Source organism: Hemiscyllium ocellatum, chromosome 5 (genome assembly GCF_020745735.1).
Source record: "Hemiscyllium ocellatum isolate sHemOce1 chromosome 5, sHemOce1.pat.X.cur, whole genome shotgun sequence".
Classification (NCBI taxonomy): Eukaryota; Metazoa; Chordata; class Chondrichthyes; order Orectolobiformes; family Hemiscylliidae; genus Hemiscyllium; species Hemiscyllium ocellatum.
The window spans coordinates 141,029,301-141,047,314 of NC_083405.1; the positions used below are offsets into that span (position 1 = coordinate 141,029,301).

The 18,014-nt window shown below is 43.7% G+C and overlaps 1 protein-coding gene across 2 annotated transcripts in view; it reads right to left on the reverse strand.

The window, feature by feature from the left end:
• LOC132815910 (poly(U)-binding-splicing factor PUF60-like) overlaps window positions 1–18,014 on the reverse strand; it is a 68,619-nt gene that overhangs the window by 19,783 nt on the left and 30,822 nt on the right. Inside the window, exons 5-8 of one of the 2 annotated variants that reach the window (XM_060825287.1) lie at window positions 10,590–10,655; window positions 9,009–9,170; window positions 5,181–5,273; window positions 1,263–1,476 (exon numbers count right to left, since the gene is read on the reverse strand). In XM_060825287.1, the coding sequence (XP_060681270.1) occupies window positions 1,263–1,476; window positions 5,181–5,273; window positions 9,009–9,170; window positions 10,590–10,655 (535 nt within the window). The remainder of the gene's footprint in view (window positions 1–1,262; window positions 1,477–5,180; window positions 5,274–9,008; window positions 9,171–10,589; window positions 10,656–18,014) is intronic. The other variant, XM_060825288.1, reaches the window with a different exon arrangement.

The window sequence follows — 18,014 nt, forward strand, 5'->3', positions numbered from 1 at the left end:
GTGAATCATCAAATATCAATATAAAGTGCCCGTGCCAACTAGTTTTTCAGATGTAATTAATTACCAGGACCTACTCTGCCTCTACATTAGGCCTCAAATCCCTTCCGGTTCCAGATTTTGCTGGCATGTTAGTAAAAACAAAATCATTGCTCACCTTGTTCATTTTGGAGCATTCACTGAGTTCTAATGATTCTAAAATTGTTGGCTAATCACAACAATTGATCTCTATCAGGATCATTTCTCTACATTAAACTCAAACACAAACTGAGCTGAACATTCAGGTGTGGAAAGCTTTTTGAGAGCCACAGAGCAAAAGTCACCAGTGCTTTTCATTATTCTCCTTTACAAGATGTCCATTTAAATATGGACATTGACTGAACACATTATATAGTAGCTAGCAGACAGCAGTACAGCGTACATCAAGGTCAAGACAGAATGCCCAACAATGTCAGTCTTGAGGACAAAAGGCTGCTTATGTGCAACTTTGTATAGATGAAGAGCATCCAGATCCAGAAATTCAACGTGACAAAGATGGCACAAGTCTCGGATAAGTGAGTTACAGTGAAAAGCCAAACATTAAAAATGCAGTGTATCTGCAACCGTGGCAGTGCCCAGGACATTGAAGTGACTTTTGCATATATAACCTTTCCTGACAAGTGCACTTGTCAGCTCCCATGAATGTGCAGAGATTTATACTTGAAGCTGCAGGAGCAGCAGCAGCAGCTAAATGGAGGAGGAAAGAAGGGATGATGGTGCTAAGGAATGAATACTTTTCCACTTTGCTCCCAGTTCTGGCATTAGCAGTGGTTGAGATGAAGCATATGACTTGTCCTTGGATTCTAGCAATGAGATTTTTCTTCCGGTCACTTCTAGTGCATCAGGATATTTCTTCCAATTCTGATGTCATTGGTCCTAGCAGCCTACCAATGCTAGACAAGTGGCACTCTGACCACATTTAGAGGCCAGGATGCTTTGCAGCAGGAGAGGAGGAAAGAGGAAAACAGGAGGATCAAATGACAAAAAGAAATTGTGCAGAGTGTTGAAACTCATTGTTCAGGATTTACAGAAAGCTGAGAGGAGTCCTTCACTCCATCTACCTGGGTCGGAGTGATTGCCAAATCCCTGAGATGAAAGATAACATCATTCTGTCTAATTTAATCTTAGCTACCTGCCAGGCCTTTGATTTTAATTTTGTAAAATGTGTGTGCCTCCCTTTTTCCGCAATACCATCACAAAACCAGTATTACCAACAGAACACTCACCAATGAATCCATATCCTTTATGCTTCCCCGTTGTGGGGTCTCGGGCCAAGGTGCAGGATTTAATCTTTCCAAAGGCCTCGAACACACTTTTAATGTCATCATCCGACAGATCCGGGTGAACGGACGCGACATAAATTCTGTTAAACGCCCTGGCTTCCTCTGCAAGCTGGTCTATGATTGGTTGAGCTTGTCCTATGTTACTCGGTCTGCCAACCTGTAACAAAAGAAACCCCCGCCAATTACAGACCAAGCTAGAAATGAATACGAACCATGCCACTTCTCCTGGAAAACACGGGCTAGGAATAGAGATGCCACCTGAAATCTTCCCGGGACATTGCAAGTAACCCAGAAACATTGGCAAATGGCACCATTAGTCATGAAATTGGGGGCACCTCACAGTCTGTTCCCATTAGGAAGAGGCCATTTTTGAGTTAATATTTTTAAACAGACCTCGCTCATCAGGAACACTGAGTGTTCAAAAGGAAAAGCTTTGTGTGTTTTACAGGAGAGCATGTAGCATGCTGGCACATCTAATTAAAGGGAAACTACACCTCATTTAAAAAACAGTAAATTTCCTGCTCCCACGCACAGTCCCCTGCCAAGCACTCTGAGTCACATGCTGCAATGCTGCGGAGAAATCCACCCCGTAGCTTCGCGTTTGTTCACCACCGGGAGGGGATAGGGACACGGGGAGGGAAGGATATACGCAGTTCACACGCCTACTCACAGTGCATTCTAGGCAGAATGACATCACTGCAGCTGCACTGTACAAAACCTTCCACAGAATTTACTTACCTGTGGAAGACTTGTACAGGGCAGCTACAGAACAAGCAGACCAGAGTGATGCCACCCTACCTAGAATGCACTGCAAGCAGGAGAAGGAACAGCGACACCGGGCAGTGGGAGAAAATGCAATGTCACGAGCTGGACTTCTCCCCAACACAGCAGTGTACAACTCAGAACAATTGGCAGAAGTCTGCACCTGAGAGCAAGCTATTGAAACTTACCACTTTTTAAATGGGCTGAAGGCCCCTTTAACAGATATCAAATACAAGTGGGTTGTCTGTGCATGTTTACTGGGAGTGCCCTGACTTGTTCCCCCAGCCAATCGCAGGATATCATGATGGTGTGGTACTGTCTATCAGCACTAAAACGCAACCTGCTGCGGAGACAGGCCGGAACTATCACAGTAAACATAACGGGTGGTGAGAAAGAAAAGATCAGAGACTGGTTTCAGAACTTTTCAGCATTTATTGTTTAAAATAGGAATTACAAGTTGCTTTGATGTTGGTGGGAGAACCCTCATCCTCCAATCGATGTGAAATGTCCAACATGACAGATAACTTAAGAAGGAGGGAAGCGAATGGGAGGAACTGGGAAAGGCTTCCTAAAACAGGATATTCCAAGTATTTAATCCACTGAAGAATTATTTATAATTTATGTGGAACGTGAAATAAGAGAAAATCTTCGGAAGCGTGGGTCAGCAAGAGCTCCACCTAATATTTTCTTGTGATAATTGTCAAAGTCAATAAACCAGCTCCAAGCACAAAGGAGCTTAATGTTCCAAGAAAGAGAGAGGTGGTTTGGGATTGTAATGCAGGCCATCAGAGAGTGGTAGAATAAGATGAAGACATCTAGATGTCAGATGGAAAAGTAATGAATAAGAGAGACCAAAGAATACCAAGATTGGTAATGCCTGGATCCTAAGGGTCCAGAGTCAGTTGCCTCTTTTCATTCTCTGTGGCCTGGAATGCTAGGGCCCACTAGGAAATTCCATGTGGAGTCTTCGATCTTCGACTACTATGAAACAGTAGATTCTCTGATCAGTAAAGGTCAACGTGCGACCCACAGTAGCCTACACATTTCACTGGAGGCAAGTATGCAAAGATCATCGCAGTGCCTGCACAATGTCCTCTTTTGTATCTCACACAAAAGCTTTCAGAGTCAGCGGGAGCAAGACAAGAAAAGATGCCATGTACTTAATGAAAAGAACAGACCTCTTGTCAAATGAGAAGTAATTTTAAAAAAAAACTATTGGGGAAGATAAATACTTTTATTTCGAAGAGGAGAGAGAAACCATGACCCTGGCCCTTTGCCCTAATCCCAGGCAAATTAAAATATCAGGCTGGCTCCTGGAGGTGCAGTCGCTTAGAATGTCGAGTGTTCCCACTGGCTGCGGGCACCTTAATGCTGGAATTTACAGCTGCTGATCCTTCTGAACAGAATGGCTGTCGGACTGGTGAGGAGGGAGAGGTCTACAGCCGAGTCCTGTTCTACATAAAAGCTTGGAGGAGACACAAAGAAAAGAGAGGTCGTTTCTAAGCACATAACAGGAATGGTTACGGTAGCATTTATAAAGTCAGCAACAACCCAGAGCTTAAACAAAGTCACCAGAAATCTGCTTCTATCAGGCTGGAGGAACTGACATTAATCTTGGTGGGATTCATTGGAAAGCCATAAAAAGGGCTTCTCCCCTTGACTCCCAATCACCAAACCTCAGCTGCATCGTTACCATGCCATAGTGTCTGAGAGGAGACATTATCATTTCCCCAACTGTACATTAAACCTTCATACCCCCATTTGCTCAACATTATTCACTATGAAGTAAACTAGTCTTTCCACATCCCTTCTCACCCTGCATCCATTTTTAGATCCCCATTTCAACTAAGGTATTCTTTACCTGTCACCTAGATACATTCATTTTTCTGCCCCATCCCAAACACATTAATCCTCCAAAATCTAACATTACATTCGCATAAGGTGGTTAGCAGCTCTGCAACGCACTTCCTCATCCCTACTCTGTCTGATTCAACCTACTAGCTGAATAACCGTTATGGATTTCCTGGGAATCCCAGCCCCACACTGGTCCCATCACTCACCTCAGGTGAGTCTGCCTTTCAATTTGTCACAATGACAATGTCAGTACTTGGTTTTTATGGCATTACTCAGCCAACAGGTACGAGTCACAGTGAACCCCCTTGTATACTCTATTTAATTCTGGAATTAAACATGGACATTGCCAGAAAAGAAGGTAGATGTGTAGCTTGGTCTTAAATAGGCAACTCTAGCCCCCTCATGCACACCACACAGGGTAAACAAATGGACAGCCCTCTGCAGCTAATGTGCCAAAGTTCACTGTGCACTACATCAGTTCCTCCATTTATGCCACACTGATTGCAGCTACTATGTTTTCGTAATCCCATAACCTATTCCTAGCCTTACTTACCAACTCAGCTGAGAAGTCTCAGCTGGAGTAATAAACAGTTGACTCTGGTCCAGTTGTCACAGCTGATGTGCAGAGGTGACCTTATTAGCAGCTATGGCACGTACTGATCTATATCAATGCGCCTTTAACTTAACACCCTGAATCAGTGAAATCGGAATGTCTCGTATGGGGTTAAAGCTAAGCTTAGAAAACAAAAAGAACTGACTTTGATGAAAGAAATGTTCCACCATTAAGTGTTCATCAGAATTCTGGTGGAGTCATCCAATTTTTGACTTGATTGCTGGGATAACGAACATTGAAGGAATTAAACTGGCTACTATCTACAAACCATTTTAAAAGCAAAAAAAAATTCAGTTTTGCTTTGCATCTGAAGGGCCTGTTTTAATCATTGCTGACAAGATGACAATGTAATGAGTTTTCACAGTTGTCACCAAAATACCATATAGATAGCTGACTGTATCATTAACCAACATGTAACCATGAGTTGACAATCGTCACGTGTTTAAGGGAACAATGGAAATCAGTGGGGTCTTGGGATTTTCTGTTCTGAAGTCACCTTGTGCTTTATTTTTAGTGGAGCACATTGCATTTCATCATTGCATATTTGGAAAAAAAATTAAAAAGAATCAAAGGTTTTGTGGAGACTCTAATCTGAACAGATAGCTACACATTCAAGTGATGAAGTTGCTTACCTTAATGTTTCTGCCTCCCAGCATCACCGAGTTCATCTGCTCAAGAGCAAGCTGAGCTGCCTCAGGAACTTCGTACTCCACAAAGGCAAAGCCCTAGAAGCAAAAGGAATGGCCTCACTCTCAGCTCTTCCATAGCACAGCATAAGCTACAGATCTTGTACCAGCTGACCCCTGTCACCTGGTACGCGTAAAATGAAGACTTCACAACCACATATTAATCACTTAGGTGAATGCTTAGCCCAACATGACATTAGGAACTGCACTTAAGAGTTTCATGCTTAAATTTCTTCATGTTTCTCCTCTAAGCTTACCGGCCAAGCTACTCATCAAGGCCTGCAGTCAGGCTAGCTGATTCACATCGGCACACATCTGAAAGTGTATCTGGCCCATTCCAGTTTGACTAGAGTGCCGCATCAAAATGTTTCTTAACAAGCCCATAAGACATAGAAAAGTAGGCCATTCAGCCCATCCAGTCTGCTCTGCCATTCAACGAGATCACAGCTGATCTGATAATCCTCAATTCCACTTTCCTGTGATCAAATTATTAATCAAAATTTGCCTACCTCTGCTTTGTATATACTGAGCAACCAGGCTCAACAGCCCCATCTGGTAAAGAATCCCACAGATTCACTACCAAGAAATATTTTACTTACCTTGTCAAGTCTCCTAAGGATCTTGTATGTTTCAGCAAGGTCACCCCTCAAATGTTCTAAACTCCACGGAGTACAGATCCAACCTACTCAATCTCTCCTCATAAGACAGTCCCTCCATAACGGAGATCAGCCACGTTCACCTTTTCTGGACTGCCTCCAGTATATCTTTGCTCAGATAAAGCACTCAAGGGTGTTCACAATATTCCAGCTGTGGTCTGCGCAGATTTTCTAACTAATATCTTAATTCCATCTAACCGTGATTGCAGAATGCAGGAAACTAACTTAATAGTTTTTGCTGGAGAAGGTAAGAGGAGGAGGCCATTCAATTCGTGTCTGTTTTACTATTCAATCAGATTCTGGCTCGAGGCCCCCAGCTATTACTGCCTAATGAAGACCAAGTCGAGCCTGAAAGTTTGATTTAATCCTACATCCACAGGCCTGTGGGGGATACAGCTCCAGATTTCCCCTGTCAATTGAGTGAAGAAATGCTAGACCCTAAATGCTCAAGCTCTGGATTCCACCTGCAAAACCAGTTTCTCTTTGCCTACCGAACCAATTCCTTTGCCATTTTGAACATGTCAATCAGAAAAGAGTTTTCAAATTCAATCTATCTCCATAATTTAACCTTTTTAATCCCAGAATCATTCCAGGGAATCTGTCGCAACCTACAAGTACAACATATAGCCATCCTGTTGTGTGGTGGCCAGAACTGAACACAACTACTCTAGATATGTTCTGATCAAACACGTGAGAAACTTCAACTTCCTCGCTTTTGAATTCCAATCTTCGAGGTTTAAGCACACCACCCATTAGTTTTTTCAGTAGCTTTTAGCAACTTCTCTATATGGTTACTCAACCGTCTTTCCATTAAGAAAACTAAAGCGGAGATGATCCTGCTCTGCCCACAAAGTTCAGTTATGAAAATATGAATTAACAGGAACGAGCCATTCACCATTTTAAGCCTGGTCCACCATCATGACTAGTCTGATTGTGGTCTCAGTACCCCACATATCTCAATACTGTTTAGCTTCCTTGTTAATACAGATTGTACTTCAGCTTTATCCACTCAATCGGCCATGTCCCTTCAGAACTTCTTCGCGAATATCAGCCACAAACAATTTTTATTTGGTCACCCCATATCACTAATACATATTGAAGAATGGGTCTTAGTGTAAAGTCCTGGGGAACACCACTTGTACAGCCTGCCAAATGATCAGCCTTCTTAATCTCACTGTTTCCCACTTCCCAACTAGTCCACCTTGGATTACCTCCAACTTCATGCAAGCTCATTTTCATTTACACTTAGTGTAGACCCATACCAAAATGTCAACTGGAAGAGCACAATGATAATTCCTATTGACCTCAGTCAAAAAACAGAATCCAAATGAGGAAATTTCAGCTGTATTAATCCTCCTCTTCCAAAGCTGACTTCATTTATGCACTGTACCAGAGGATTAGAAAGCTAACATCATATCACTGCTCCAAAAAGGGACAAAGGAACAAACTCAAGCCAGTGAGCTGATCTTTTGGAATTCATTACCTGAGGTTTTGGATAAATACAGGCCAATCTGGGATTCAGCATGATTTTGTGAAAGTTAAAATAAAGTGGAAGCTAATGCTGGCAAATCACAGGGCAACACAATGAAAATGTCTAAAATAACAGAAGGATAAAGAGAAGCAGGCCCTCGCCAGCTGAAGGGTCTATAACAGTAGACCACAGAAGATTAAAAACTTAGGAAATTCGGTACAAGCAGGCAAGAGAGCTGCAATTCTGAGGAATTCCTGTCCAGACTTACTGGGCAAGGCAGAAACTATTTCAACTTTCAGGACTAAACTGGATACGTGAACGAAGGAACAAAGGGAACAGTGCAGATAAACATACCAATGCTGAGTTGAATTGGTCTGAATGGCCTGTTTTGGTGTTGCAAATCCTACACACTAGTGAAGATGACAAATTTTGAAATGTTGTGACTTCAGTAGCACTGAAGATAAAAGCAATGAATGATTGCACACAATAACAGTAACTCTCAGTTGCACACCATAGCAAGTATATATAAATTTAGAAAAAGGCCCATGGCCACTCAAAGAATGACTGCCTAGGATAAGGGAATTAGTTCTAATTAATTTTGGCTTATATTTCTTGGCATGAGGTGATCAAGTTTGTGGAAATGGGAGTTGATTTCCTCCTCTTGCATGGAAATTCGTAAAGATAGAAATAAACATACAACACAAAGTGCCAAAACAAGTCAACGCTGTATCCTTCCTCAAACAATACTTTAAGGGCATGGACAGTACAGCTGTTAATTAATGAAAACTAATACCTCCTTGGGAAGATAGAGATGCAGAATGATAGGGAAGAAAAATTAGGATAAACGAACCAAGAGAGCAGGCCTCTGGTCTTTTTGTGATCACTCAGTTCTCCTACTTGGAGGGAAGATTGCTCCAACTTCTCCATCTTAAAAAACACAATCCTCCCAAAGTCACCAGAGTGACCCTTCTCTGCATCACCTCCAGATCTCTCTCATGAACAAGAATCATACCAGACTTCAACTGTTAACAGGTTTCGCTCTCTGCAGAGCTGCTGAGTTCCTCCAACATTCTGTATTCATTCTGTCTACTCTTGTCATGTAATTCCAAACTGGCCAGTTGATTGCTGCTCCAATTACAGGCACTTTAAGCACGCAAGCCAATAAACCTCGCCATTTCCACCCATCCCTTAGCTTCACACTATGATACACCTCCATCTATTTAAAATCATGAAGTGTCAATATTCTAGGATTAAAGGGAACACCAAAACAAACTGTCCTCATTCTATACTTGTGACAATGTTGTGGTTCAACTCTACAGTTTTCCCATTTTACTACACTGCAGTCAGCTTGTTATCTACGTTTGAAATTAGCTCCCCAGCCTGCTAATTCTCATGACTATCTTGAGTCAATCCAGAACGTGACCAAATGTTGCTTATCCCAGAGTCTAAATTGCAACATTGTGGGAAAACCAGCAAGGAGATCAGCTTAATTACAAGTGGTAGAGGCTCCATGATGGTTAGGATCCTGAAGATGAATGCCAGTTTTAGTGCCACTAGTTTCACTGAGCCTCCAGTGATACTGAGCCACCTGTTTCATGCTAATTAGCCCTCAATAATACAAAAGCAAGCAATGAAAGAAAAGAGAACCTTGTGTTTCATTGTGACAGAGTCCCATGACATGTCGATGCTCTTGATTGGTCCAAATGGAGCAAAAGCCTGTCGGATGGTATCCTCCCCCAGCTCATAATAAATCGATCCAACGTAAACACGACACATGATCGCCAGCGCACGCTGTCTCTGTGCTGCCATCTGATCCAGAAAGGAATGAAACAAGTGTGAATACGTACATCCAGGCAACACTAATCAAAGCACCCTAACAGACAGAGTCTGGACAGTAGGGACAAGTAACACAGCATTACTGCATGTGGCTAAATAACAGGCTGTATCTTTCAGGCAACTTAGCTGCTACACTGCAATATGCAGATCTCAGTTAACAAATGCCATACAAAATAATTAACTAAATAGAGAAAAAAAGCTAGCACTTACTGTGGATTGTACAGCCTCAAAAAGCACATTTTGATTTGTCAGAATGGTCCCATTGGTTATAACTATCTTTTACAGGATGGAACGGTAAACTATCAGTTTGAAGAATGGCAGAAGGGGCCTTCACTTCAACTAAACTGCAGTCTCTGCTCACAATGCTCCAACGAGCTGAATGGCAGGGAGTCTTCTCTGTAATCCTATCTTAACATCCTGTCTGCAATCTCATTTAGTCAAGTTGTTTCACAGTGGGTCAGCAATGCAGCACCAACTGCACACTCACACTCAGTTTGGGAGGTAGGATGGGAGAAGATTGGAGAAAGCAAGAGAGATTCCCAGAACTATACCAGACCAGAACTTGCCATCAGATATGGTCAGAACTTGGGAACTCTGAGCCAGTTCAACACTGGGGGTGACACCTCAATCCTTGTGCAAGGGCCTCATCCTAAATGAAAAAAAAGGGAAGTGTTTAAGGAAAAGGTATGAACAGGCCAATCACAAAATCCCACAGCACTAATGGTGACAAAGAGGTGGCCTGGACTATGTTCTCCCCTTGAGTGGGAAGGAGACAAAGCACTGCTGCAAATTTAGAAAGGTCACAAGGGGACATGGAGAATAGAGGGAGAAAGAATTAAAAGGGGGGGGAAAAAAAAAGAGAAAACATAAAATCTCTACCCACCCTTTACCACCACTTCCACAAAAAGAAAGCTGACATAACAGTTGTGGAAATCGTTCAAAAAACAGTCCAGATGTGATGAGAAGGGAAAACACACAGACATGTAAATGTCATTGTAAACTGTAAAGCTATTTGTGCAACCTTCCTTGAAGCTTAACAATCCCACTTTTAAGTACAACAAAAGAACCCCTTTGAAAAACCTCCAAAAAAAATGTTAATCAAACCAGTATTCTCAACAGAAAAGAGCAAGTCCTAATTGCATAGCAATTGATAACATTTGGTCGCTCTCACTCTCTCTCTATCCTCTCCACTCCACCTGACAAACTGTCTAAAGCATTAGAATCTGCAGTTACCTTTCATGCCTGCACAGGTGCTTACTACGTCAGATTACGACCACTCTGCAGCAGAGGAGCTAAGATCGCTTACTGTGGGCTTTTAACCAAAAAAAAATCACATTGCTCAAGACATTTTCAAAACTCCAAGTGTTAGTGCTTTTTGACAAAAGTCCCTACCTGATCTTTGGAGTCGAGACAATCGCACAGTTCCCAGCATGCCCATTTTCGAAAGGAACCCAGTGTCTGATGAGAGGAAGTCACTTATGAAAAAAATCTAATAAAGCCTTTTTTTGTTTAACTTTGAGGTGACAGTAAGTGTTATGGATGTCGGTACGCCAGAGTTCCCACCAGGCTTTTAAAAATTTTAATGGTCTGAAAAATTAAGTCCCCTTTGAGTTTTTGTACTGAATGGCTAAAACCATAATTAGTAGTTTTTGTTATTAGTGTACTCTCCCATAGCCAAAACTTCCATGCATACTGCACTCATGACAGAGAATGTATAAGGTTAGATACAGTGAAGCCCCCTTATTGTTACTTCTCTATACCCCCCTTTTCACACTGTCTAGTATGCCCGAAAACACAAATCTGGTCCACTGTCAGATTGGTTCAATCAGTATCTAGTGCTTTAATCTGATCTCTGACTCTTCCTGTCCTGCTCCCACCTCTTGGAAATGACCAGGACATACGGACTGTATCATCCTCCCATCTCTGAAGATGGCTGCGCACTGACAGAATAGGGATGAGTTTTTGAGGAAAGTCATTATAAATGCTAAATTTGCAACAAAATTCAGAAATAAGGTGGGGGAGGGAGAGTGTGTGAGTGGAAGGGAGCAGGGAGTGGAGAATTTAAAAACAAACAGCTTACAGACCACACGCTGAAAAGGACCCAGAGTACAAGCAGCCACCAGACCTAGAGCCATTCACCAACAGCACAGCAACACACGGACCTTCAGTAGTTTGACAGGCTGAATGTGACAATAAAAGGGCTTCCATATCGAAAGCTTTTCACTATGGGACTTACTTTGTCTCTGGATTTATTACAATTCCTAATATCCCTTCCCCAAGCTTTAACTATCCTCAAAAGATCAGAGAAAGGGCAAATCTACAAGATTTTAAAATAATAGGAACCCTGATGTACACGTACACAATTTAAAGTAAGCTCATTATTTAAACAAAAAGGAACCCAGACTCCAATCAGAGACAGACTCAGGTTTTATATTATTGAGGTGACAAATAAAGTGAGGATGTGTGTACACAAACAAACAGTCAGAATGTGAAGACTTCAAACAGGAAGACAGAAAGTGCCCAGAACCCAGTGTTTGAACTGTCAAAACAGCAAAACTACTGGGCAAAAATAAGAAAATTAATGGATTGCAAATTGTAATTGAGAGCTCTAACCAGCAAGGGGGAGACTCCAGCCTAACACCATATGTGCAAAGGTAGGCATTGCGAGGATTTAAAAAGTTGAGAGAGATGCCCACTGCCATGGTTCAACAGCCCATGCACTAACACTGTTGCCTGTAGAAAAGCTCTGAGTGGGAACCGCCATTTTACAATGCTCTAGCAAATCATGGAACAAATTCATCTACAATGCAACCCTTTATTCAACCCTCCAGCACATTAAAAAACCTGCTTCTATAGCAGATGGAAGTGGAAGGCAACAGAGTAACAGCTAACTGGAATAGGGCAATGGAAAGCACAGCACAGTTCACACAGTACCACCATTAATTTACAACATTAACAGTTCCAATGCACAACTTTTATCCTTCATGTGGGTTTTTTTAGGACGGGGCAGGTTGTGGGGGGTGGAATGACTCACTTAAATCCATTAGAGCCCATCACTCCTCATTTGGACTTCTGGCTGTTGCTACAGTGCAAATAAATTCAATCAAAATGACAACTGATATCCTACATGGTGGTGGGCAACATTACCTACTCCTGTCAACCTCGACTTGGCAACATTTACATGCTGCTCCTTGATGACATCATCCAGAACGATAGGTTCCATATGTAGAAAGATTGTTCCTTCAACGTCACCTTCCAAATCCCAGCTCTACCATCTAGAAAGACAAGGGCAGCAGATGCCTGGGGTCACCAGCACCTGCAAATTGCTCAGTATCCTAATCTTCAACTATGTTCCTTCACAGAGTCAAAATCTGGCAATACTTACTCGAACAGCAGACGGTGAAATTAGATTCAATAAACCAATGTCCTTTAGGGAAGGAAATTTGCAATCTTTACCTGTTCTGGTTTACATGTGACTCCAGACCCACAGCAATATGGTTGACTCAATTACCCCAAGAAATACCATGGGTCAGAATGCAGCTCCATGTTCTCCAGGGCAATTAAAGATGGGCAATAAATGTTGGCCTAGGCAGCAATAATCAAATTGTAAACAATGTCACACCCCACATTCACTTCTCCACCCTGCCACTACATTTGATCAGACAATCTGCACGTCCACCATCCAGTGCTAAATAAACAGCAATTATCAGCCAAGAAATACTGGGAAGACACCTTCACACCTTTGTGGGCGGCACGGTAGCTCAGTGGTTAGCACTGCTGCCTCACAGCACCAGAGACCTGGGTTCAATTCCTGCCTCAGGCAACTGACTGTGAGAGTTTGCACATTGCTTGTGTGGGTTTCCTCCGGGTGCTCTGGTTTCCTCCCACAGTCCAAAGATGTGCGAGTCAGGTGAACTGGCCATGCTAAATTGCCCGTAGTGTTAGGTAAGGGGTAAACGTAGGGGCCTGGGTGGGTTGTGCGTCGGAGGGTCGGTGTGGACTTGTTGGGCCGAAAGGCCTGTTTCCACACTGAAAGTAATCTAATGTAATCTAAACATCTTTACCACAAATTCCACTCCCTCGTCACTAACTCTCCTTTCTCTCTGCCCACTGAAGCTGAATGAGCTTCCAACCAGTCACTTTTGTAGCAGTATCCAATCCTGCCTCATCTCCAATTGTATATTATTCTCATCTTTCACCATTACTTCTAAACTTGACAATTGCAAAAGTCTCCTGGACAGAGTCTCAAATTGAAAATGGCAATGTTGAGCTCATTCAAAAATCACTTTTTCACAATCTATCGCTCTCATCAATTTCTTATGGCAGCACCCCAGTGTTCTCATGCTCACTTTTAAATCACTTCCTCCCACCAGTCCCTCCGCCAAACCCAATAGCTCCACCATTCCCCATCTCCACAATCTCTAAAGTCGCCTTTGAGAACATATCAACTTAACCATTCCAGCATTGGTAGGCTACGTGAAAAGCTGTAGAATTCTCACCCCAAATCTCTCCACTTTGCTCTTACCACCCAAGCCCTTGTTCACATGTCTTCATAGCTCATGACTCAATCTCAAAGTTTATTTGATAAATTGGTTTGTTTGACCTATGAGGCGTCTTGGGACATTGTACAAAGCTGTAAACATTACATTAATGAGAATGATCACGGATTGAAAACAGCTCCAGAGCATCATACCAAGTTAAATCTCCAGGTTCATACAGCCATTAACCAGTTACCTTCCACCTAATGTATACTGCTGTCAAACTCAAGTGACTCATAAAAGCACCTTTAAACACATTCACCAAATTCAAAGTGTCACACAGTAGCTAATTTATAGACCTTTGAATTAATTCGTGAAAACAGGCATGGTTGGTTAGTGTTTAGTGCCAACTTGAATTCCCCTGGAGAAGCTGGTAGCGCGCTGAAAGGTTTGTAATACATATTACTTGGAACACAGATCATTTTAAATTCCAGGCAGATCGACATGAAGTTTTTTTTTAAAAAATGTCATCCTCAGTCTTTCTGGAACAGTGACCTAAATCCAGCATTACCCAGAGAGTACTTAACTGCAGATGCCTGTGGAAGAGGTTTAAAGTTGATGACAGCCATTGTAAAGACATTAAGGTCTACTCAGAAGCATCAGGACCAAGTCCAGATGACAACACGGATAAATTCAGAAACAAGTTCTAATGTTTTTCCAAGCAAAATGTTTCAGTGCAATTCAAGGGAAACTAGTCATGACAAAACAAATGTTTAGCTTGTGAAGTTTCAAGGCCAGGAGAGTTTTGAAAGAAATTTGCAAGTTATTACAACTGAGAAACTTGTGAAGAGTCCATGTCAGTAGACATGATATGCTCTCAAATCTCTCCTCAGTCTGTGGTAAAGAACTAAAAACAATTCACGTAGAAACTCTCACAATTGAAATAGGGATATAATTTCTCCATCCTGGAGCTGCTGCAATGGACAGTTTTGGGAAATATGTTGAAACTTTGCTCTGATGTTTAAGATATTTCTAAACTCAATCGGTAAGGTTCATTTCTTGTGCGTTTTCACTCGTGGGACATAGGTATCACAGGCTGGGTGAGCATTTATTACCCATTTCTAGTTGTTTTTGAGATGGTGGTGGTGAGTTGCCTCCTCTAACTGCTGCAGCCTAACTCACAATACCAAGGGAAGGAATTCCAGAATTTTACCCAGTAGCATTGAACGAATGGCGATATATTCCGAAGTCAGGATGCGAAGTAGCTTGGGGGGAAACCTGAAGATGGCGAGGTTCCCATATACCTGCTGCGTTTGTCCTTCTGGATGGAAATGGTTGTGGAATGTGCTGTCTGAAGATCTTTGGTGAATTTCTGCAATGCAGCTTGTAGGTAGTACATACCATTGGAACAGAGCATCAGTGGTGGAGGGAGTGAATGTTTGTAGGTGTAGCGGTAATCAAGAGGTTCTGGATGGTGTGAAGCTCAAGCTTTGTTTAAACTCCACCCATCCACACAAGTGGGTAGTATTCCATCACACGCCTGACTTGCATCTTGTGGAGGGCTATCAGGCTTTAGAGAATCAGGGAGTTACTCACTGCATTATTCCTTGCCTCCGACCACTTAGGCCACTGTTTATGTGGCGAGTCCAGTTGTGCTTCTGGTCAATGACAACCCCCAAGATGTTGATAGCTCGGGATTCAGTGATGGTAACACCACTGAATGTCAAGGGGTAGTGGTTACGTTGACTCTTATTAGAAAGAGTGAAAGCCTGACATTTATGTGGTGTGACTGTTACTTGCCAGACCAAATCTGGATATTGTCCAGACCTTGACGCATTTGCACATGAACTGCATAATTATGAGGAGTTGCAAATGGTGCTAATATTACACAATCAGCAAGTATTTCTACTTCTGACCTTAAGATGATGGGAACGTCATTCATGTAGTTGAAGATGGTTGGGCCTAGGACACTATCCTGGCAGACTCCTGCAGAGATGCCCTGGACCTGGGATGACTGACCTACAACAACCATGTGTTGCTGGTTAAAGCGAAGCAGGTAAGGCAGCATCCAAGGAACAGGAAATTCGACGTTTCGGGCAAAAGCCCTTCATTAGGAATGAGGAGAGTGTGCTAAGCAGGCTAAGATAAAAGGTAGGGAGGAGGGACTTGGGGGATGGGCGATGGGCGATGGAAATGTGATAGGTGGAAGGAGGTCAAGGTGAGGGTGATAGGCCGGAGTGGGGTGGGGGCGGAGAGGTCAGGAAGAAGATTGCAGGTTAGGAAGGCGGTGCTGAGTTCGACGGAATCGACTGAGACAAGGTGGGGGGGGGAGGGGAGAGAGAAGGGGAAATGAGGAAACTGGAGAAATCTGAGTTCATCCCTTGTGGTTGGAGGGTTCCCAGGCGGAAGATGAGACGCTCATCCTCCAACCGTCGTGTTGTTATGTTCTGGCGATGGCGGAGTCCAAGGACCTGCATGTCCTCGGTGGAGTGGGAGGGAGAGTTAAAGTGTTGAGCCACGGGGTGGTTGGGTTGGTTGGTCCAGGCGTCCCAGAGGTGTTCCCTGAAGCGTTCTGGAAGCGTTCTGCAAGTAGGCGGCCCGTCACCCCAATATAGAGGAGGCCACATCGGGTGCAGCAGATGCAATAGATGGTGTGTGTGGAGGTACAGGTGAATTTGTGGCAGATATGGAAGGATCCCTTGGGGTCTTGGAGAGAGGTAAGGGAGAAGGTGTGGGCGCAAGTTTTGCATTTCCTGCGGTTGCAAGGGAAGGTGCCGGGAGTGGAGGTTGGATTGGTGGGAGGTGTGGACCTGACGAGGGAGTCACAAAGGGAGTGGTCTTTGCGGAACACTGATAGGGGAGGGGAGGGAAATATATCCCTGGTGGTGGGGTCCGTTTGGAGGTGGCGGAAATGACGGTGGATGATATGCTGTATACGGAGGTTGGTGGGGTGGTAGGTGAGAACCAGTGGGGTTCTGTCCTGGTGGTGATTGGAGGGGCGGGGTTCAAGGGCGGAGGAGCGGGAAGTGGAGGAGATGCGGTGGAGGGCATCATCGATCACGTCTGGGGGGAATCTGCGGGCTTTGAAGAAGGAGGCCATCTGGGCTGTACGGTATTGGAACTGGGAACCCTCCAACCAAAAGGGATGAACTCAGATTTCTCCAGTTTCCTCATTTCCCCTCCCCCCACCTTGTCTCAGTCGATTCCCTCGAACTCAGCACCACCCTCCTAACCTGCAATCTTCTTCCTGACCTCTCCGCCCCCACCCCACTCCGGCCTATCACCCTCACCTTGACCTCCTTCCACCTATCACATCTCCATCGCCCATCCCCCAAGTCCCTCCTCCCTACCTTTTATCTTAGCCTGCTTGGCACACTCTCCTCATTCCTGATGAAGGGCTTGTGCCCGAAACGTCGAATTTCCTGTTCCTTGGATGCTGCCTGACCTGCTGCGCTTTAACCAGCAACACATTTTCAGCTCTGATCTCCAGCATCTGCAGACCTCACTTTTTACTACAACAACCATGACCATCTTCCTGTGTGTCTGGCATGATTCTAACCAGCAGAGTTTTGCAAGTGGCTTTAAAGGTTATTTTATTTTTTGAAAAGAGTTTGTGAAGCAGAGGTGCTCAGCAGTCTGGGGTAATGAAAACAAGTTGGGCAGCCTTGGGTTTTCTTTTAAACAACGTGAATGGGTGGGACCAGCTCTCAGATTTATTTCTGGGTATCAGCTTTCTCAGTAGCCTCAAAAGCTATTGGGGGTGGGGGGGTTGCAAAGTTGGAAGCTTCAGTGAATGTCACTTAGCTGCCACTCTGAATTTTCTCTTGAGGTTTTCCCTCCTGGATGGGAGAAGTGCATGGGACAATCTGTGTCTGAATTTTCCTTTCTTGCCAAAGGAGGAGTTTAGGAATATTACTGTAGTGGAACAGTTAATTGGCAATTACTGTATCTAGCTGAAAATGTGTTGCTGGAAAAGCGCAGCAGGTCAGGCAGCATCCAAGGAGCAGGAGAATCAACGTTTTGGGCATGAGCCCTTCTTCAGGAATGAGGAAAGTGTGTCCAGCAGGCTAAGATAAAAGGTAGGGAGGGGGACTGGAAATGCAATAGGTGGAAGGAGGTTAAGGTGAGGGTGACAGGGCCGGAGTGGGGACGGAGAGGTCAGGAAGAAGATTGCAGGTTAGGAAGGTGGTACTGAGTTCGAGGGTTGGGACTGAGACAAGGTTGGGGGGCAGGGAGGGAAAATGAGGAAACTGGAGAAATCAGAGTTCATCCCTTGTGGTTGGAGGGTTCCTAGGCGGAAGATGAGCCGCTCTTCCTCCAGCCATCGTGTTGCTGTGGT